Raw genomic sequence first — 22,997 nt, forward strand, 5'->3', positions numbered from 1 at the left:
TTTTATTTGGTAGGGTAATACCCTCTGCAGGAAAGTAGGAATTTTAAAAGGCAGCTTATATTCCGTGAATCACTTCTGTAGATTTATTATCAAATATTTCATGGGATTTGGATATGGAATAGAATTTCAGTATTAAAAAAATAAATTCAAAACTACTATTTCTTTACAGCTATAAGACCTAATCTTTAATGTTCTCTTAAAAGCAGAAAGATAACAAAGGGAAAAATGTTGCTGGTGTTGCCAAAGCAAACTCCATTAACAGTGGTGATACTCTTGGGCTTCCCTGGTGGCCCAGTGGTTAAGAATCTGCCTGCTACTGCAGGAGGGGACACAGGTTCGAGCTGTGGTACCGGAAGATCCCACATGCCGTGGAGCAACTGAGCCCATGCGCCACAACTACTGAGCCTACACTCTAGAGCCCACGAGCCACAACTACTGAGCCTGCGCTCTGGAGCCCACGAGCCACAACTACTGAAGCCCACACGCCTAGAGCCCGTGCTCCGCAACAAGAGAAGCCACCACAATGAGAAGCCCGCACACTGCTCGCCATAACTAGAGAAAGCCCATGAGCAGCAACAGACACCCAATATGCAGCCAAAAAATAAAATTAATTTTTTTTAAAAAGTAAAAGATTAAAAACAGTGGTGATACCCAAGTAAACTGTCAAAGACATTACTGACAGCAACAGAGTAGGACTGACACACCAGTGCATAAATCAGCAAGGCCCAACCTACCAACTCAGTTACATCTGAAGAATTTACTTGTCACTTTGGTGGGGAGAAAGCATTAAGATAGAATTCATATCTAAAAGTCAATACTACTTAAAGCAAATATAAATTAAATAAGCCCTGTCACCATCCACAGGTTTGTCTCCTAAACTTTTAGGCACAAAATAATCTATAACACTGACATCCATCTTTATTTTCAGAGGAGGGCAAGGGAAGGAGACAACTATTGCATAAACTCACAAGTTACCTTTTAAAATTAAGACATAGCAATTTTGCAACAAATGTAGAAAAGTACTTATAGAAGAGGGAAAAAAGCTTCATTTATTGTAAAGTCAGGTAAACTTAGGTACACAGCCCAGTATCATACATTTATAGTTCATTCACAGGTTACCTTTGGCGTAACTTATTGGGTTCCATGATAAGGGTCTAAAATGCTTCTAGATTGAATTTAAGATTTTCTAGATCTAGAGGGCTAAAGGGACATTGGTCCATTGCTGTCAAAATTCAATGAGAAATAAATGTTAACGTGTGTATTTAATTTCCATCTAAACTTTCTATTCAATAGCTCTTAAAAATTTTTTAAACCCCTGCATCATTTCTAAAAGGATTAAGGCAAACTGCTTTTTTTTGAATTTTGTTAAAATTCAAAATAAAGCTTTTTCAAAAGATCTAAATGAAACTTCTGTATACAAATTTGTTTAAAACTCTCAGGATCACAAAACTGCTATTGCCAACTATAGACTTCACAGTTACTCTAGGTAGATAAAACATATTCTCCCTTCTTTTAAAGATGAAAATAAAATGGCTAGCTCAGTTTTCTATTATTAAAAAGCTGTGAACCTGATAACATGTGTGTTATAGTATAGTCTCTCAATACAATGCTTAGTCCTTATATCTTACTTGCCTATGTATGCATTATGTTGTTTTCCCAAAAAAAGAAAAAAAAAAAAAAACAGATCCAGTGGGAGAAAGAATGTTTAATAAATGGTATTGAAAGAAATAGATATCTCTGTTTGGAATAAAAATAAAATTAGATCCTTATACCTTGTACCATGTAGAAAAATACATATATTACTGATGGATTTAAGAGTAAAAAATAAAAATGCAAGTACCCAAAATTCTACATACAATTTTAGGGAGTTCACAGACTCCCTAAAGCCCATCCGTGGATCTCACATTACCTAGAAGAGGAACTGTTAATCATAACTTCTATTAAAATTTCAATGCCAAATACCAGATGTGTTTTCAAGATCAAGTCACATGCAACAAATGAAGATGAACACATTAACTCATTGTTGTAACTTTATAAAATCTCCAAACTGGAACTAGAAACAGAGGCATGTCAATACAAATGGACAATGACTTAAAAAAAAAAAAACAGTTTAAATAAGTTTGAGTGCATATTGTACAAGTGTATCCATATGTCTGTTAGCCTTTCAGAAATATAAAATCAGCTAAATCTGTAGTACTTAAAATTTCATATATGCAATGTTATTCTCAAACTTGATTAAAATACTTAATAAATACAAGTTATGTTTAATACGAATAACTGCAACATACTTAAACATCTAAACATATAATAGGAATTCTATAATATTAAAATGCAATACTTTCACCTGCATTAATCTCATACACAATGGAAAAATACTTGCAGATAATTAGCATTAAGAATGCAAATATATTTTCACTGTGGAAGAAAAATAAGATTAGAAATGATATATTTATGTAATCTACAAGAAAGCTGTAGATAGTCTACATTATGATATTCTATTTAAAATGAAAGCAATTCAATATTTAAGTTTACAACAAATTTACTCAAGGCAAAATATTTATTACAGGACAGGATATTGAATCAAAGTAAGCAAGGCAACATTAGATGAACCATTTTAGTTCTTTTTTAAAATGAAGTGTAGCTTTGAAGTTGTAATAAAGGTAAACATAAATTCTAACATGCTCTTCTCTTCTTATAAATGGGATGATGTAGAAAAGCAAAGCTTCAATGTATAGGGATTGGAACCATCTGTAAAAATTAAAAAACAAAGTTAATAGTTCCCTTAAACTTTCATGATTACCTTGAGTTAGCGGAGTAAATTACTGGGTTGGCCAAAAAGTTCATTCGGGTTTTTCCGTAACATCTTACAGAAAAACCCGAATGAACTTTTTAACCGACCCAATATTTCACCTTTTTATAGTACTGGAAGAAGGAAAATTTTTATGTAAGGTAAGGGCAAGATTTCTTTCGTTCATACCTACTAGCAGGTAAGCTCCATGAAGGCCGGAACTTTGTCCATTTTTACATTCCTATTGTTCTACACATTATTTGACACATAGGAGGCTCCCACAATCTTTTTTTAGTGAATTAGACATTACAGATAAATAGTATCAGGATTAGGCTTATCTAAGTCCAACAGCAAAACTACTTTGCAGAAAATATTACCAATGGTAATTACTCTATAAAAGTTAATTCAAATATAGCTTGGGAAATGGGTTAAGACTGAAATGTATAAGAAGATATCAACGAGCTGAAAAAGTTCCAGGAGAGCAAGTATTAAATCTCTGATCATCAACGGGGCATATGAATTTTAAAATTGCTAAAAAAAAAAAAAGGTATAATCCACAAAAATACTTTAGTAAGAAAATTTTCAAACATAAAAAAAGTATATGGATCAGTATAATAAACATCCACATAGCTTCAATAATTGTCAACATTTGGCAGTCTTACTTCATCTACCTACTCTCCGCACACTCTTGAGGGGCTGGAATATCTTTTAACTTTTTTTTTTTTTGCTGTACACGGGCCTCTCACTGTTGTGGCCTCTCCCGTTGCGGAGCACAGGCTCCGGACGCGCAGGCTCAGCGGCCATGGCTCACAGGCCCAGCCGCTCCGCGGCATGTGGGATCTTCCCGGACCAGGGCACGAACCCGTGTGCCCTGCATCAGCAGGCGGACTCCCAACCACTGTGCCACCAGGGAAGCCCGGGGCTAGAATATTTTAAAGCAAATCCTAGATATGTTATTCCACCCATAAATCCTTCAGTGTGTATTCATTTTTTTCCCCTTCCACAATCATTCATCATCACACCGAAAAAAATTAATACTATTTTTTCTCCTATCATTTAGAAAAATAAAGTTTCAACACTCTTCAGATCCAAGATCAAAGTAAATTACACAGCACAAACTTCAAAAGTTAAATACTTGAGTGTTCTTTGCACTGTAAAAAAGAGGCCATTTACCATTATAGAGAGAATAAACAAAGAGAGTGACAGTTTCATTTGATACAAATTAAAATAATGTGGAATACCATTTTTCATCTATCATATTGCTAAAATTCAAAGTCTGACAACACTCGGTGTTGGTAAGAGTGTTGGGCAGTTGGCATTTTCATATACCACAGGTGGTAGAGTTGTGTAACCTTTGTAAAGGGCAATCTAGAAACATTTACCAAAATATAAACCTTTTTGCTCTCCACTATGAGGAAACTGCCCTACAAACACAAAACATGCAACTATAAGGATGTTTACTGCACTAATAGAAAAACACAATTGGGAACAACCAGTGTTCATCAGTGGGGAAGTGGATAAATTGAATAAACTGTGGTACATCTCTACTAAAAATAGCTACTCTGTGGGGGAAAAAAAACCAGGGTAGCATTGCACCTGCTGATAGAGAAAACAGCTCCAAGATATATTAAGTGAAAACAGCAAGGCACACAATAGTATGTATAGAAGAACCATTTTGTGTAAGTTTTTAAAATGTAGATATATACATTGGGGAGGAGGAATAAAAGGAAAAAGAAAGGTTAGAGGTTATAGAAAGCTTTAACTTTCATTTGTACCAGTATTTACTGTTTGAGTTTTTTAACCATATATATTTATCGCTTTCTTCTAAAAAGATCAACAGGAATTATGGAAGTCAGCCTCCAAGATGGCCCCAATGTTCCCTGCCTCCTACACCGGATCATGGTTGGTCAGTGGGACCACAAGATTACAGCATAAGTGATGGTATGTTACTTCCGGTATTAGGTTATGAAAGACACTGTGGCTTTTGTTTTTTTGGCCTTTTGCTCTCATCTTTCTTGAATCACTCATTCGGAAAGAAAAGAGCTACCATGAAATGGCCAATGTGGCTTACTGTCCCTACAAAGAACCACATGAGTGAGCGTGGAAGTGGATCTTCCAGCCGCCAGTCATAAGACTTGAAATGACTGCAGATTATAGCTGACGGCAGGCAGCCTCATGAGAGGCTGAACTACCAGCCAGAACTACCCAGCGAAACTGTACACAGATTACTGATCCTCAGAAACAGTAAGATAATAAATGTTTTGCTGTTTTAAGCTGCTAAATACTGCAATAATTTGTTACACAGCAAGAGGTAACTAATGTAAGAATTATGAGGGTTGTGGGATTTATATGCCTTTTTAAAATTCAAACTTCTCTGTATTAAAAAACAACCAATAAATATTACTTTTAAATTATCAACAATGTTTCTGATGGTAACTCCCACTGAATAATTATGACACGATTTTACTTACTTGGAACTCTTATCTGGTAGTGATTTAGTGCTGTGAGGGCTTCTACTGCATCAGTTTTGCATTCCCATTCTAACAGCCCAGAAAGTGTTTTGGCAGAAGCTAAAACAAAACAAAGAAACACAACTTCAGTTGTTATTTGCTTATCATCAAATTAACCAGGAAACTTAAAAAGAGAAAATGTGCACTTACGTTTTGCATCAAATACTTTATATTTGATGAATGTAAGAACTTCATGGTCATTACACAACTGTCAAAGAAATGTAAAACTCCATTAAAAATACAGCCAAAATAAAGATTCCTACCCTTTTCTCCCCCCAGAAAGTAAACTTTATGGTAGCATTTTAGTTTTGAGTATGGCATGAATGAATTAAATCAAATATGTTTTTAGATTAACAAGGTGCATGAGAAAATCAATTAAAATAGTGATATCCTATAAACTATGTATATAATTTTAGTGTTGTACAATAAAACAAGATTTGTAACTGAAATATATATTCTCAAAGCTGACCAGGGTTTATCGAGTACCTAAGATAGGGAGTAGTGTTCCAGAAAAATCAATTCTTTTCTGAAGCATTTCCTATAGTTAGGGAAAAATGCAGGGATATATAAAATTTTATTATGGGTGAGATCTAAGGACATGGTAAAAGAACTTTCTGAATGCAGGACTAAGGGTACCTCATTCTAATTCCAACTCTCAAAACGACTGAGCCACAAAACAACAAAGAGACCAGTGAAGGATGGAGGCCAGAAAAGTACAATGGTCAAAGAATGTACTATATTAAGTACCAAATAAGTAACAGAATACCAATAATATCAAAAGCAGAAGATGAACAGAGCAAGACTTTAAAATGAGGCTAAAACATGATATATTTTAAAATAGGAAATAGGAACATTCTACACAATTTGTATTCCAGTGCCTACCTTTGTGAAGGTCTCTTCTGTGACACACAATGGAACATTATAATAATGCAGTACACACGAGGGTGGCTGGATTATATTCTTAGATGCTTGGCCAGCACTTGTAAAGCGATTATTTTTGCTCATTGCAAAATCCTTGTAGCTACTTGTACCATCCTCCAGCTCAAATATTTGACTTGGAACAACTGAATGTTGTTTAGACACACTAAAGATCGGAAAGGTAAGAAGTACAGAACATACCTTTGTTAGATAAAAAGCAGCAAGTAGGCAGTCTCAAAATGTTAACATAAAGGCCTGTATCAATCTTAACAAAAAAGGCATATGTAGCAATTTACAGGTTCAGTATTTACTAATATTTAAATTTAGTTTGAGTTATAATCACTCTTACAGTTTAGACATCACTTAGAAAGAAAAATCTATTGAATATATTTTCATATTAGAAAACTTTAATAAAAAAAACTTGCTCATTTTAACATGCTATTTTATGACCATAAAACTAAAACTAGGTATAATATGGAAAATCTAAATTATACGACCCTAAGTGTCTAAAATGACATCACTATAGCTGCTAGTTTCAGATATTCTAAAATGGAAATTAATGTCTCTAATAAAAAGGATAAGTATTTTTTAAATTTACCACTTAAGATAAATAATTACCAAACGTTAAGTCTTTTCCCAAATAATTTGACATTGTTAAGATGTGTGACAGCTCTTTCTACAGCATACTCATCACCCATTTCTACCAGTGCTGTACCAGGAATGGTCTTCATAAATTTTACCTGTAAATACAAAATCCCAAAAAGGTGAACATTTAATTCCCTTTTACAGTAACAGAATTTCTAAAAGGTACTATAGGTGGTTGATATCAAATAAAGAAGATCACCTGGAATCTTAACTTTATTCTGCTCTGCTATTAGACATTCTAACCAAAATTCAATAAAGTTTAAAAGCAAGACTACAGTTCTATTGTACAGCACACTAAAGAAGAGCATAGGCTTGCCTTGACTCTGCTATTTATTAATTGTGTGATTTGGGGCAATTTACTTCACTTCTCTGAGCCACAGACTTCCTTTTAAAATGGAGATAATAATAACATTTGGCAGGACTCATCAATATTTATTCATTCAGTAAGTATTTATTAAGTGCCTAACATGTTCTAATAAACATACTGTGCTAGGTACTGGGGATTTAATGGCAAACATAATAGACACAGTCTTCTTAAAGCTTATATTCCAGTAGGTAGGTCAGAAATTTTTAAGTAAATAGTAATTACCAACTATTCAGAGTGCCATTTATTGCTTTAAGCAATAAACAAGATACTATATAAGAAATAACACAAGATGGCCTTGAGACAGCACTGCCAGTAAGAAGGCTTAGGCAAGGAGGGGCAGTTTAAAAAATAGGCAACACTTCACAAGTTTTCATGACATCTTTGACAGAGCCATACTTATCCTCTTATATTATTCCAATTTTAGTATATAATGCTGTAAGGGTTAGATGGAATAAAGTATGACTATCTTTCAGGATAGTGCCTACACCTTGGAAAGTCCCTAAACAGCTATTAAGTACCACTAACATTAATAACACATTGAACAGGACTTCCCTGGTGGTGCAGTGGTTAAGAATCCACCTGCCAATGCAGGGGACACGGGCTCCAGCCCTGGTCTAGGAAGATCCCACATGCCGCAGAGCAACTAAGCCCGCGTGCCACAACTACTGAGCCTGCGTTCTAGAGCCTGTGAGCCACAACTACTGAGCCCGTGTGCCACAACTACTGAAGTCCACACGCCTAGAGCCCGTGCTCTGCAACAAGAGAAGCCACCGCAATGAGAAGCCACACACCACAGGAAGAGTAGACCCTGCTCACTGCAACTAGAGAAAGCCCGTGCGCAGCAATGAAGACCCAACGCAGCCAAAAATAAATAAAGACCTCTTTGAAAAAAATAATAAATAAAAAAATAAACAAAACATCACAGATCTGGGGAAACCACAGAGTTATCTGGTGAAAATAAAGTTACAATTTTAACGATCTTCAAAATGTGTGAAATTTAAATGTTTTGCTACGTTTTGAGTGTAAGCCTCCAGACAGAAAGTTTTGGACACATTCTATCAAAGTGGATCAACTTCAAATACTGACTGAGGTTAAAGTATGTTGTTCCTCAGAAGATACTAGAACTCTAATATTTGGGAGGCAAATATATGAATCTAGAACTCTCCTAAAATTCATAGCTATGGTCAAACTCTGAGACATGTTTATATATACCTAGCTCCAAGAAAGTAACTGCTTTTTCAAAATTCCACAGTTCAACATGTTAAATGTTAGAATATCTTTGAAATGATTAAAAAATATATAGGTTTTATGCCTATAATATGCTAGTAATTGATTAAACTACTTGCTGTTTTGGACTTATATTAGTAATTTAAAAAATATGTTTAGTACCAACATCCTATTCTGATCACTTACCTACAAAAAATAATTTCTAGAATTCCTACCTAATGAATTTTTAGCTTATGTGGATCACTACTGAAAGAACTTGTGTGTGAGAAGACACACATATTTGCAGCCTTTTCAGATTTTCCTACTACATATCCTAGCAAAAGAAGCTCATATAAAATGAAACTTAAAACAAATAATAATTTTTTTAAATGAAAACTCACCTTTTCAATATTTCCATATAAGCAGAATAGGTTGAAGACTCTTGAACAATTCATTTTTAGTTGATGTAATCCACTAACCATTACAACTGAACCAGAGGGATTTCCTCCATGCATGTAAGAGGAAGATGCCTGCGGTAATGGATAGGCAACAAGCTCAGGTGTATCTCGAGAACCCATTCTGTAACGACTTGGTAAAGGTAATAATGGACCATGGGATCCTATTAAACAAAACAAAACAAAACAAAACACAACTTTAGCAGACACACTTCACCGCACACAAAAACAAACTCTTAATATTAGCTAGGTTGATGTATATCCAAGGAAAACTCAAACGTATGAATATTCAAATATAACCTGTGAGAATTAACAAAAATCTGTATTTACTGCACCAGATCCAATAAACGCTGACCTGCACACACCTGCATATACCAGGCTTTAAGTCCTTATTTTTAAAAAACAGTAGTTTAACAAAAAAGTATACAAGATCAGGCTACAGATAGAGGAGGAATCAGTGTAAAACTTTGGGCCACTATATATAAACTATACTTCAAAATTAAAAAAAAAACTTCTGCCAACATCTTTTGGAGGATAATATAATAAAATCTACAGTGAAATCTAGTAAACTATAAACAGATATAACAAAAAGAACATCTTTAGTTCCACTGAAAAGCTGTCCCCTTGAATATATTTTACTATTAATGTACTTGCAGGTTAGTATTTTATTCCCCTGATTATAATTTAGGAAACTAAAACCCTAGATTTAGTTAATAACCCCCCCACACACACACATACTCAGAGGTGTCATTATTCAGCAACTTCTATTATTTGAAACAACATCAAGAATCCAGAAGAAAAAAATGCTTGAGTATCTGAAACTGCTGTCACAGAAACACAAACAAATCCAGCTCTTATACTAAGAATCTTTACTAAGAATCAACTTGCTAACTCTAGAGTAGTTCAAAACAACTTTAATTTATCCTGTTTTCCCATCCATAATAGATTAGAAGTAAGAGGAAAAACAAAGCTAGGGTGAATGGAAGAGATGGGAATGAGGGAGTCTGGAGAAACTGTGATACTAAAAGTCTGCACAGGGCACATTTACAGTAGCAAGAAGAGAGGCGTAAGAACTCAGAAGAAGCAACTAAGATGGAGATACGTAACCCAAAAATATAAACCAACATCTTAGGCACTCCTGAGTCAGTGATTAGAGAAGCATGCTCTGGGGTGCATGCAACGATTCTCCTGGTGTGCAAGAAACCAATCCAAAAACCCAAGTTCTTTCCTCATTTCTTAAGAATAATATGTAATGTTACTGGCTTTCATTTTTATGTTAGACTAAGGGACACTTGTCATCTACTAGGTGAGTTACTAAGAACTACTATATTTTGATATCATAGCACATTATTACAGCTTATGTGGACTCCAATTCAGTATTCTAAATATAGCTGCCATTCATAACAACACAGCAACACTACCACCGAGCACACGCAAATATAGTGTAAATTCTGCAATTTTATGGAGGCATACTTTATCAATACATCATCATCAGTGTTGCCTTAAATTGGTCATGGTTTTCAACTGTTCTTATTGCTGGTAATCTAGTTTATCAAGACAATCAATATAGCTCATGATGAGTTACTTGTAATTATGTATTTTGGCCTCTAATTTAGACTATTATACCTATACTGGGGTCAAATATCAATCATTCTTACCCTTATTGCAAAAATACACATGCATATTATACTCCACCCAGACCTACCCCCACTACTACCATTTGTTAGTACAGTAATGACACTACACTATTATCAGTAAATTTTTTTACAGTAAGTTGAAAAATGTACAGTAGATGGGCAGTGGAAACTTACACTCTGCTTAAGTTGACCAAGGTCCAAAAACTCTTATAATCTACTGCCATAGGTAATAATTAAATTCAGTGCAAAAGAATACCTGATGTTTGTAATTATGACATTGGGCCACGAGTATTAAATTATGTTACTTACACTATTTAAATTGTTACCTATATTAAGAAGATAAGAAAAAAAAGTCTCTTAAAAGCTTCCTATACTAAATAGTTCATGCAAAATGTTTTGCTGCTTCAGGTTTTAAAAAATTCACTTATATGGAAAAATGCTACATAAACAGCATCTTGAACATTTTGAAGGCCTTTCCCATCTTTGATACTTAAAATATCTTTAGTCCAGGAACCATATCCAAAGATGCTAACAATTAATATAGAAATTTTTCTTGTGCTCAGAGCAAATAAATTTGTACATTATTTTTTGCCACTTTTCAAATATGAGGGCTTCTATCAGTTCATCTCACATGGCTGGGCTTCCCAAATTAAAAGATCTAAAGAATTCTGAAAGCACAAATTTATACTGCTATAATAAACTATGTGAATAAATTTAATCTATTAAATAAACCTTTTCTATTCCTTCTTTCTCACATACCATTATAAAGGAAAAGCTACCTATGATATGACACTAAAATGCAAATAAACCTGTTTTGTTGAACTGCTGATCTGAAGGGATACAGCTGTGATTTGAAGCATTTGTAAAAAGGCTAATATCACTAGCACCCACTGTCATCTTTGCTTTTTCCCCAGTTTCCTCATGTTACTTCTCTCCTCAATCAATCTTTATTTGTCACTATCTCCTATATCCTGTTCTGCTTACTTCCCTAGGAAAGTAGAACAGATTTTCCTTAGTTAAATGTTTCAATGGACATAGCTCAGAATGGACGCCCCTACACAACCCCACCATAACCATTCCTCCTCAGCAGGACTCTCCAGAACCTGAATGAAACGTCATTCCAAAGAATTTTGCACCTCTCTTTAAGTAAGCTTACATTTTAATATTTATACACACACGCACATGTGCACGCACGTGAACACACACACACACACACACACACACACTCTAAATAAATAAGGGCATGAAACTGACACACAACTTCACAATAGGCTTTTAGAAAATATAAAGTTCTTCTAGGGCATATAACATATTCTTGTTTATGCAATTTTTCTTGTATTTTATTAAGTGAAGACAAAACTGAAAAGCCATACTGAGAAAACAGCCTGTGTCAACATTACTACAGTAGAGTTTTGTCCTTCATTTATATGCTCACAGATTTTTCTAACCCCCTTTAGCAGAACATTTAACCAATTTTTGGCCTTAAGCTAACTGCCATGACACATTTACATACTCTACAACTATACTACAAACTTTGATTAGCCATTCTTTTGAAATCCTCCATTATACAATGCACAGTAGATTCTTAATAAGTGTTTCTTCATTGCAGGATCAGAAAACTACTTGTATGACCATATTTAATATTTACTCTGTTAAAGAAACAACTAAGAAAAATGAACAAGGAACACACGAAAACGACTGTAGTAAGATTTTCCTTCTATACCACACTTACTGTTTTGACATAACATAGAGATTGTTTCATAATCTCTTCTGCAATACAGACTACCACAGAAACTTGAACAAATACACATACACACAAAAACACACACACACAGGGTTAATAAATTCCTGGAGTTCAAATAAAGACACTAGGGAATAAGCTAAAACTCACAGCTAAGAATGGTCATCAAACATGTACACAATTTGAAAATATTTCGGACAACAGGAAACACTGGTGGCTTTTCGATAATAACTCCCAAGAGTACAACATAGCAATTTCTATTTTCTACCACTTCTAACAGTACCTCTAATTGTACTGCAACTTTAAACCACAGAATAGGTGGGTCAATAACTACAGCTAAAAACTAAAAAAATATTTAAAAACACAGAACTTATAACCAGTTTAAACTTTTATCAATAACAATTCTCAACATCTACTTAACAAAGACAACAGTCTGATACCTAACTTCTTCCTGGGGAAGATTATTATTCTAGCTTTCATAATCTTAACTTATCAACATAGCAAACATTAAAACTGAGAAGTTTTTAAAAAAGAATTAAATACAAATTTAACCAAAGCTGAAGTACCAACTGTAGAACTAAAAGAATTAAGGATCTAACCAAAAACATGTTTCCTTTCAACAAATACCTCATTCTCTCTGCCTTTTATTACTCTAAATTCCTCTTTACTCATAACTGCTAGAATGGAAGAAAATACACTTACTGAGCTATACTTCTTTCCGGTCCTCTGACAGACTAGAGCCCCTTACTAATCAAGGCCCAAACAAAACAAAACAAAATATAATGGTAAAAAAGCTTTCAATCCCAAACAATAGCTCTCATTTATATCAAAGATTATGTGATATAACAATAGCCTAAGAAAACAAAGGATTTGGGACAACTCCTTTGGAGTACATTTATAAGGGACTGATCCCATAAACCAAGTCAGGTGAGTAGGAAAAATAGAGACAAGAATTGTGCCATTCTTCATCAGAAATGCAAAAATTCTAACAGTTTGTCTATACTACCTTCCTTCTGCCTTGACAAACTTACCATAGCCATCATGTCTAAACGAAGAAGGGTGTTCTCCCAAAATGGCTTGTCTCTGGCGACCCTTTCCTCTATCTGACACAAAAGTAGAAACATGGTTTTAACAATTTTGACCCAAGTACTTAACAGAGTTCTCACATGGGAAACACCCATTCAAAACATCCATTACAATTCATAAGAGAAATATGATTCCTGGTTAATGTTAAACATCCATTCATATCCAATTTAAATACAAACACCAAAAGTTTAAGAAAATAATTCTATCTAACAAATTCCACTTAACTTGAGAATATCTTTTTGGCAAATGCCAAATACAATCACACTTTCAAATTAAAGGAAAGAATGGATACTTTTCAGAAGGTGATGTATACAATGCTAGAGTTTGACACTGTACAGAAGTTTTTACCAATACATGTCTTTAAAACAAGCTTTAAGTGCAGTACTTTTGAAAGACAGTACCTGATGCATACTATTAGCTTCAACAGCAACACATTTTCAAAGTGGGCTTCTTTCAAGAAGTTCAGCATAAGCCAACAACAACCTGTATTACATGGTTTCACAATCAGTAAACACAGAGTATTTTGTATGTATATACACATATTTACAAACACCTACTGACTGGAGAGCTGGAAATTTTCACATCACTGGTCCATATTGTGTCATGGACTGGCCATTGTCTATAGACCTTAACACCAGGCAGAACTAGAAGCACTCCCCAAAGTTTAAATATGTCAAGTTAAAGCTAACCAAGGGGGCTACATTATTGGACGAGAGTACTACAATACTCCTAAAGGATAATTTTTATGCTAACTACATTTTTAGGGAAGGCATGCCAATTTTCCCAAATCTGAGACATCAATAAAAAAATTACTTCTAAGTTTCTAAAATAGCACATCCTATGTTAGTAAATTTTAAAAATCATTGTATAATACTTTGGGAAAGTTTGCTGATCAAATTATGGTGTTCAGTAAGATTTTTTTAAATGTATCTAAAGAGTCTGATCATTCTCATCTTTGAAAATTCAAAGAGAAAGGCTTTCTACATATCCTTAGTCACCTAAACAAATGAGGTTTATGGGAGATGAGAAATACTTTAATTTTCACTTCAGTCTACAGAAGTATTGTTTTAATTACCTATTCCAAGTTATCATAGCACTGAAAGGGACCTAGGAGGTCATCTAGTTCAACTTTTATTCAGTGTTAAATTCTCTTTACATCATCCCTGAGATCATCAATTGGGACCATCTAGCCTCTGCTTACCCAACACTGGTAACAAGGTACTCACTACTTTCCCTTACATTTTCAGTTAGTTCTAAATTATGAGAAAATTAATTTCTATATTGTACAGAAATTTGTCCTCTACATATATTCTACTCCATTTAGGGCCTCGCAGCCTTATTCATTACTTAGTCTTCCTCCAAGAACCCTTTCAGATGCTTAGAAGTTATTATGATCCTCCATTTCCCCAAAGTCATTTCTTCTCCAGTCTAAACATTCACAGTTCCTTCTTTACACGGCTTCCAGCATCATCATTTAAGTCTCACTCTTCTTCAATCAATCCAGTCTGCTGTTCCATTCTGCTAACGTTCCTCTGCTTAAGCATGCCACCAAATGGTAAATATAAGTCCTTATCTGATCTAAGAATCTTAAACCAAAACCACCATAAAGTCTTCATGGCTTAGTTTTACTGATATAGTTAACTGTGTGCTATAAAGGAAAGAGCACTGAATCAGGAATCATAAATTTTCAACTTAACCAGTAATTTGCTATATAATCATAGAAATAATCTTCATTCATAAAGTGAAGAAGTTAGAGTAGATGATCTCCAAGGTATCTTTCAGCCAAACATTGTCATTACTTCTCTTGAATAATTTCTCTTCATAATGTATTTCTCAGAGTAATTTATCTTCAATAACTCTCTTTATTGGAAGCATTTACTACCTAATATAAGGTCACATAAAGAAGGGTGAGGAAGAGTCAAACACTGAATATATCGATCTATAAATAGTGGTTTGTAACCTTTCATGGATTCAGTCTGAAATCTGTTGGAAGCTGTGGACTTCTTCTCCCCCAAAAGATGCACACATACACAAGTGTTGCTTAACATTTCTGGAGGGATTCTCTGGAGTCTAGGCTACGAATTCTTTGCACTAAAACGTAATTTGAGCTGAAAAGAACTTTTTGAAATGAGGTTATATTTATAAAATCACTCTTTTTTGGGTAGAAAAAGTTACAATTCAGTATCAACGTGAGTGGAAGCTAAAGTCACTACAAAAAACCAAACTGCCATATGATATTTGCTATACAGACAAGTATCTACCTGTAAGGAATTAGAAAACAAGAATCCTTTTCCCTTGAAAGCATAAATAACTAAAACTCTGTTTTACCTCCTTTAATTATATTTCCCTATTTAAATATCTACCTTACACATTTCTAAACTTTCTGACTGTAATTCCTTGTATAAAAATCTAAGCTGGCTTTTGTAAAATTCAGACCTTTTAAAAGAATAAACACTATTGGGCTTCCCTGGTGGCGCAGTGGTTGAGAGTCCGCCTGCCTAGGCAGGGGGCGCGGGTTCGTGCCCCGGTCCGGGAGGATCCCACATGCCGCGGAGCGGCTGGGCCCGTGAGCCATGGCCACTGAGACTGCGCGTCCGGAGCCTGTGCTCCACAATGGGAGAGGCCACAACAGCGAGAGGCCCGCATACCGCAAAAAAAAAAAAAAAAAAGAATAAATACTATTAAAATAAGAAGCATACTACAAATGCTTTAAGAGACATTAAGAGAAATGTAATCAAAACTATTTCAAGTGAGTTAAAAAAAAAACTGAATATTCAGTAACTGTAACTTAACAGAAGTGAGAGATTTCTCATCAACCACTTGTTCTGTTGTTTGAGTACTAAGGCTTTGTTTTTCAATACTGTATTCAACTGTACCAAGCCTCTGCCAAGCAGATTTCTGTGACAGTGAAAAATGTGGGGTCCAGCCAAAGCTGCATTACTAAACAAACCTGTCTGCAACCCCATGCATAAGGCAAGATGATTTCCTGAGAACTAAGAATTAAAGGAGCCAATCATCCAAAAGTCCTAAATATTCAAACATGCAAAGGATCACCACACTGTCTCATTTTTTTCTTTTGGCAAGAGTACATGCACTATGGAGTCCCTACTGCCCAAGATATTTTGGATGCCATAAAATTTTTTCCTACTTTACTGACTTCTACAGACATACTCATCTTGGTGAGTTTTTCCAACACATGGTTCAGACACTGATATTGTAGTTGAGATGTAGCCAATACTGCAGCCCCCTTGTTTTTACAAGATCCACATTTTTATTTGTATATTCCAGAATTGCCATACAGTTAGTTGAACAATTTTATCAGTCAAATCTATGCTCATGAAATCTAGCATTTATAAGTTATAGGTGAAAATGCATCTCAAATGAAATGCTCCTATTTTCAGATTTATCAAGTTTAAATATATTCTACCTTGAACACACATGGTATTTTCACCTACACTTGAAATGTCAAAATTTCTAGTTACACAAATTAACATGAGTGATAACCTTAAATTGTTACAAAAAGTGACAACTTATAAACAGCCACTTTACAAAAATCAAACCACACAGAAAATCGTCTTTTACATATAATGCATCTTTTCATTATTATGTTATTCTATTCAATGTCCACAATTGAGGGAAAAAAAAAAGTAAACTTAAAGTGCAGCAAGTATGCACCTTTCTAATCCTTTTATCTTTAATATCTGTGTGGATTGGTTGAGCATTATAATTCCCAAGACCTGTAGATAAATTGGCCCTGGTTATTTGTCAATTAACAATTTGAATCTAAGCTGCTAACAGTTACAGCAACGGGCATTAAGATTTACAACATTGTTATAAAATCTAGTATCCGTCAGTGAAAAGTTTTAAATTCTACAACTGAAACCTTAAGGGAAGTCAAACCAATATATACATACAACTTGAATAAGTGGGCACAGTCTATCATGGTATTCATCCCATGCAAGTCTGAAGTACTGTTAAGTGTCCTCCTTTAAAAACTTGGGGTGATGGTGCATGCAGTATGCAGTCAAGGTGAATTGCAAGTCTGAGTTTTTCAGAGGGCTTTTTGCTGATGCCGATGTTGTGCGTGATGAAGTGTAGAGTCAGCCTGCTGGAGTCCTCTATCCTTCTTAATGCCTCGTCCAGCTTGGGGGAAAAGTCCTTTCCATAGAGAAGCAGTGTGCAAGTCTGCAGTTTGTAAGTAATATTCTGAATCAGTTTCCTCTCCTCCAAAGAGAGAGAGCTGCTTGGAGAAATGCAAGTCCTTGAACTGCGGGCGTGCCTGTATGTGTGGGCTCCTTGTTGAACTAAATATAAATAACTCAGTACATACCAGTAAGGGGCACTAATGTTCAAGGTTCTTTTCCAGCATTACAAGGTCTTTTGCAACAAAAGCTTCACCAACAAGGTTTTCATCATTTGAATGAACTAGCTCATCTCAGGAAAAAGGACTCTAACTGCATGTAAAAATTTGACAGCAGATGTAAGTACATCTAAAATGCATAAAATACTTACCGCGTCTTCCCAAATATGGTTTAGTGTAGTCCCAACTGTCATTGTCATTCCTAATAACATTTAGACGAGTTGGCTGTTAAGATTAAAAAGAAAGTAAGTTCACATTGTATATCCAAAGCATATATATTTCTTTGGTGAAGTGTTGAAAAAAAATATTTACCCTTGCATATTCAATTTTTAGTGTGCAACATCCAGCATATATATCTGCTCCATTGAGTGCTGCTTTAGCTTTCTGGGCACAAAGGACTGATTCAAACATAAGCTCTATTAAGGAAATTTGGTTTAAGGTGTCCAAAATTTACCATTATTCACTCCATTAAGAAATGGACTGAAAAAAATGAGAAATAACTTTCTCACTTCTGAAAATGCTTTACCAAATAAAATTTCTATGAATTTTAGTAGGAGAATTTATTTTTAAGATCAAGGGTACCAAAGAAAACGTAATACAACCAAAACTACTTATAATACATTAATCCTTCTAGGTCATCAGAAGTACTTTATAACCTGTGGTTTGGGGGTGTGTGGGAGGGAGCATGGAGCATGGTCCCATTCCCTAGCAAAGGCCAGCTTTCTATCTTGAAACAGGAAATATTTTACTCTTTAAGTAGGAAGAACAGGGTTGTCCAGTGGTTAGGGCTCCACACGTTCACTGCCAAGGGCGTGGGTTCAATCCCTGGTCAGGAAACTAAGATCCTGCAAGCTGCGCAAGCTGCATGGAATGGCCAAAAATAAATAAATAAATAAAGTAGGAAGAACATTACAAAGAATCAATATAATACAAAAGAAATACTTGATTTTTATATATTTCTGAGAAGGCTGAGTTTATAATCTTTATCTTTCATTTTACTAGTTTTTAAAAATTACTTAAGTTTGTAATTGTTAAAAAAAAATTAAAAAATCAAACCACAAAAGTAGTAGGGAAAAAAAAAAAAAAACAACTTGCCAGAGTAAGCACCATAAAGGGTTTGCTATAGGGCTTCCCTGGTGGCGCAGTGGTTAAGAACCCCCCTGTCCGTGCACCACAACTACTGAGCCTGAACTCTAGAGCCTGTGCTCCACAACAAAAGAAGCCACCGCAATGAGAAGCCTGTGCACCACAACGAAGAGTAGCCCCCCACTCGCCACAACTAGAGAAAGCCCATGTGCAGTAACGAAAACCCAATGCAGCCAAAATTAAATAAATAAAATAAATTTTTAAAAAATTAAAAAAAAAAGCGTTTGTTGTATATCCCAACCTTTTTCTATGCATACACATAAGTTACGTCTTTTTAAAATTATTATTTTTTAATGGGATTGTACTATATGTACTATTTTGCAACTTGCTCTTTTTACTCAATGTATAACAAATTTAACATACGGAAGCAGGTCTTACATAAACCATGACCATTTAAAAGATTCAGTGAAGAAAGGCAAGAAATGGTCTATTAACTCCAACGTTTTGATACTTCCAAGCTGCCTATTTTAAAGAGAGATTCAGAAAAGTCCATTTGGGAAAAATTTCAAAAAGGTACAAGTGAACATATTATCAAACAGTGTTATTTTTTCCTCATTAAAACAGCAAAGCACGCTGTAAGATGAAACAATGGACTATTTTATGGTAGCAAGTTATTTTATCAAAAATAGTAAAATTCTCTGTGGGTATTGCAGTTTCATTCTTTAAATCAAAGACAAATAGATATAGGGGATGGTGGGGAGAATAAACATCACTTGTCTAGAAATGATTAAACAGGAAAAATTAAGATCTATATTACACAGTATTCACACACATCAATAAAAAATTTACAAATAAAGGATATTCAACCATTGCTTGTATCCCATTTCTCTTGAATATAACAATACGTTGCACTTTTCCAACAGGATTGCATACAGTATATAAAACATCCTATGAAGTAAAGAAAACAAGACTTCATCACATTTTATACTTAGAAAAATAATAAAGCTATACTCTTTTGTTTTACTAAAAAAAAACTGTCAAGACATCATTTCTGTTAAGTATTAATTAAACTTTTAAAAACTGCAACACTTTAATAAATCTAAAGTTATTTCTTCACCTACACAATATACCCACATTAGAGAACTTCCAATGAAACATCTGAAAAGCATTATTACTTATTTTTAATCTCCTAAATGAATCCTCAATTTTTATTTTCTTAACAGGTACCTAAAAGAATCTCTGACAATACACAATTAATAAACCAAAGCTGTAATCACTTTGTTTTTTTCCAAATGTGACTCTGAAATGTTTAATACTATAATCACTTAAATTATAATAATAAATATTTATTAAAGAGTAGTAGTAGAACAACTCAGTATTTATTTTCAAGGACAATGGCTATAGATAAAAGACCCAGGGAAGATCATTTATATTGAGTTAAATTTCACCAAACAAGATGCCTGAATCATCTAAGAGAGAACCCTAAATACCCACTTAGGAACAATTCTTCAACTTTCAAAATTCTGAGTACCTACAATTACACAGCCACACCATTAGGTACTAAGGATACAGTAAACAAATCGGAGTACTTGTACTAGTTATATTCTTTCTCCTAAAACACCAAATATTGTAAATATATTAATATTGTTTATTAATAAGTCTATACATATTACAAAAGTAAATAGATACATAATGTCTAAATTTAAATAGTGTCTTATGCTTTAAGTTTATGTCCAAATATCATATACCCTAGGAATCATACTAAATGAAGCTCTTCTTATTGTGATATTTTATTCATTACAAAAATCCAGTGTCCTTATCACTAGTTTATTATTAAACAGTATGTGATTATCATGAAGTAGAAAACTGAACTGGTTCAAGAACATGAATCCTTTTAAATTTTAATATCACTTTTCTAAAGAGTGAAGAAGGGAATTTTTAGGTAAATCAGAGAAGTTTTTAACAAGCTATCTCTAAACAGCTTATAATGATAAATGTATCTTATTGTACTATGGAATTCTGTCACTACCTAGTAGATGCTCTTAATACATGTGCTGGCATATTAGAGAGAGATTTCTTGGATCATTTCCACCAAGTCCGTCTAACGCTTTATTAACAGAAGGAGAGTTAACACTGATGTTAATAAAAAAATTTAATGTGCTTATTTAATTATGACAACTGTGCTTCTGACTTTTTATAGCTTTAGTGCTCACCATGTCTTTGTTCATTAAATTTGATAGTCAAAATTAAAATTAATTTTAATAATTGTTTTTTAAAAATCCACTATTTTCAAATATCTATATGGCAGTGAAGAAAACTACAGATTAGTCACTGAAGACAAATTCCAAAATCACTTTTAATTTAGCTTGTCTTACTAAAATACATACCACCGTAATTGGATAAAGAGGATTCTGAATTGACAGCAGAAGAACTTTGTTGCCTCCTGATGGATCATCAGTATTTCCTGGCCGAGTGATCCTTTTGCTTGTAGAATAGTTGAAAAAAGCCTGCTGACCAGCTATGTACACGGGTTCATCTGCAGCAAACGTCACACATTCTTTGGCACTATCTATGTTCTCAAATTCCACTAGAGCCTGCCGTTTAAAAGGCATCATCATCACATAGCTGAAGGGAGATTGGAAAAGAATAATATAGCAAGTTCAATTAACATTATTTTTCTCAATCAAGTAAAAGCAGACTTTAATAAAAATGTCTCAAATCATACAGATTAGTAGTCTTCACTACCTGTATCCAATATTAGTCAACTCTTAAATTATCCAAATAAATTGTGGTATACCAGGTAGATTGTACATATTTGAAACCTCCTCTTCCTGTGACTGAAAGCTTTTAACTACCTCATGCCTTCCTCAAGCACAATTCTGTTACCAGTTGTTAATAATGCCATCCAGTTTATTCCTCAGGCTGCCACTTCCAAGCAGCATTAGAAAATACCTAGATACAGAAATCAGTAGAGAAACAAGAAGATCCTACTGAGCACAGGGAACTATATTCAACATACTGTGAAAAACCATAATGGAAAGGAATATATATGTATAACTGAGCCACTTTGCTGAACAGCAGAAATTAACACAACACTGTAAAGCAACTATACCTCAATAAAAAAATTTTAAAAAAAGAAATCAATAGAGATAAAACTCGAGGTTAGCAGATGGATCTCCTCGACAACAGAAACTACCATCTCTATTGAATTTTGCAAACAAGTAACTGCCACACTAAGAAATGACTACACTTCCATTTCTCTTACTAAAAACAGAGAACCAAAAGACAAAAAGAAGCAACTACAAACAGACCAAATTTCATAAAATAATCTCTAAAATTCTTAAATATTTTTAAATATTAAAGAATCCATAAAAAGATATTCACTAGAATATGGTAATCATGGATGCTATGGCCAAGACAATGAAGTATTTACTCTTCATTTTATACTCTTTGGGAAGGGGAATATATTTTAATACATGAAATGAAAAATAAAGAAATGAAGGAAGGGAGGTTAGCGAGAAATCAGAACACATGGATCAGAACAGGGAAACATGTCCTTTATTCACAGGAACAAGGACCTTAAAAATATTTTAAAATACAATCAATGTGCTTTTTATAATAGCAGAAGGCCAGAGAAATAACATCAGGTCAGGTACTCAGTGACAGCACTGCTTCTCAATCAGACATCCAGGACCAACCACTAAACTTCAAAACCTAGTAAGTGTTTCTTAGTAAGAAACAGACCACTTTGTAGCCTGGCAAATTATGTAATTTCTTATGAATTTCAGCTTCCTAATTTATACAACTGGGAGGATTATCATCAAGATTACAGTTCCTGCATACATATTGCTTGCCTTGCCTCAATCATCTTTACATCCTCAGAATCTAGAAATGGAGCCTGGCACATGACAGGTATTCAATCAATATTTGTTGGTCTATGAGGCTTATTAGTTCTCTCAACCCACATCATTCACAATTAAAGAATAAAACACAGAAAAAATAACACCTGGGATTAGTTTATAAATGCAAGATATAAAGTCCCAGAGAGAAACATTCGTTTTAGAAATGCAAACTCCTAGCTAAAGTTCTAAAGTCTTGCATACAAAAACACAGAAAACCCTGGAATCAGGTCTACGCTAAAGAAATTAAGGAATAATAAATATTCTCCTCTCACAAATAAGTTGTTTTATAGCTAAAT

At 34.2% G+C, this 22,997-nt stretch overlaps 1 protein-coding gene across 1 annotated transcript in view; it reads right to left on the reverse strand.

Annotated features, from left to right (window-relative positions):
• Positions 1 to 1,040: 1,040 nt before the first annotated feature.
• Positions 1,041 to 22,997, reverse strand: part of HNRNPLL (heterogeneous nuclear ribonucleoprotein L like) — a 36,731-nt gene continuing 14,774 nt past the window's right edge. The window contains exons 3-13 of the mRNA XM_082672361.1: positions 21,187 to 21,424; positions 19,667 to 19,747; positions 18,026 to 18,127; positions 17,866 to 17,938; positions 13,299 to 13,370; positions 8,836 to 9,053; positions 6,835 to 6,956; positions 6,181 to 6,382; positions 5,449 to 5,506; positions 5,260 to 5,358; positions 1,041 to 2,748 (exon numbers count right to left, since the gene is read on the reverse strand). Coding sequence (XP_082528487.1) covers positions 2,693 to 2,748; positions 5,260 to 5,358; positions 5,449 to 5,506; positions 6,181 to 6,382; positions 6,835 to 6,956; positions 8,836 to 9,053; positions 13,299 to 13,370; positions 17,866 to 17,938; positions 18,026 to 18,127; positions 19,667 to 19,747; positions 21,187 to 21,424 — 1,321 coding nt within the window. The 3' untranslated portion in view covers positions 1,041 to 2,692. The remainder of the gene's footprint in view (positions 2,749 to 5,259; positions 5,359 to 5,448; positions 5,507 to 6,180; positions 6,383 to 6,834; positions 6,957 to 8,835; positions 9,054 to 13,298; positions 13,371 to 17,865; positions 17,939 to 18,025; positions 18,128 to 19,666; positions 19,748 to 21,186; positions 21,425 to 22,997) is intronic.

Source organism: Grampus griseus, assembly GCF_964374135.1.
Source record: "Grampus griseus genome assembly, chromosome: 15".
NCBI lineage: Eukaryota > Metazoa > Chordata > Mammalia > Artiodactyla > Delphinidae > Grampus > Grampus griseus.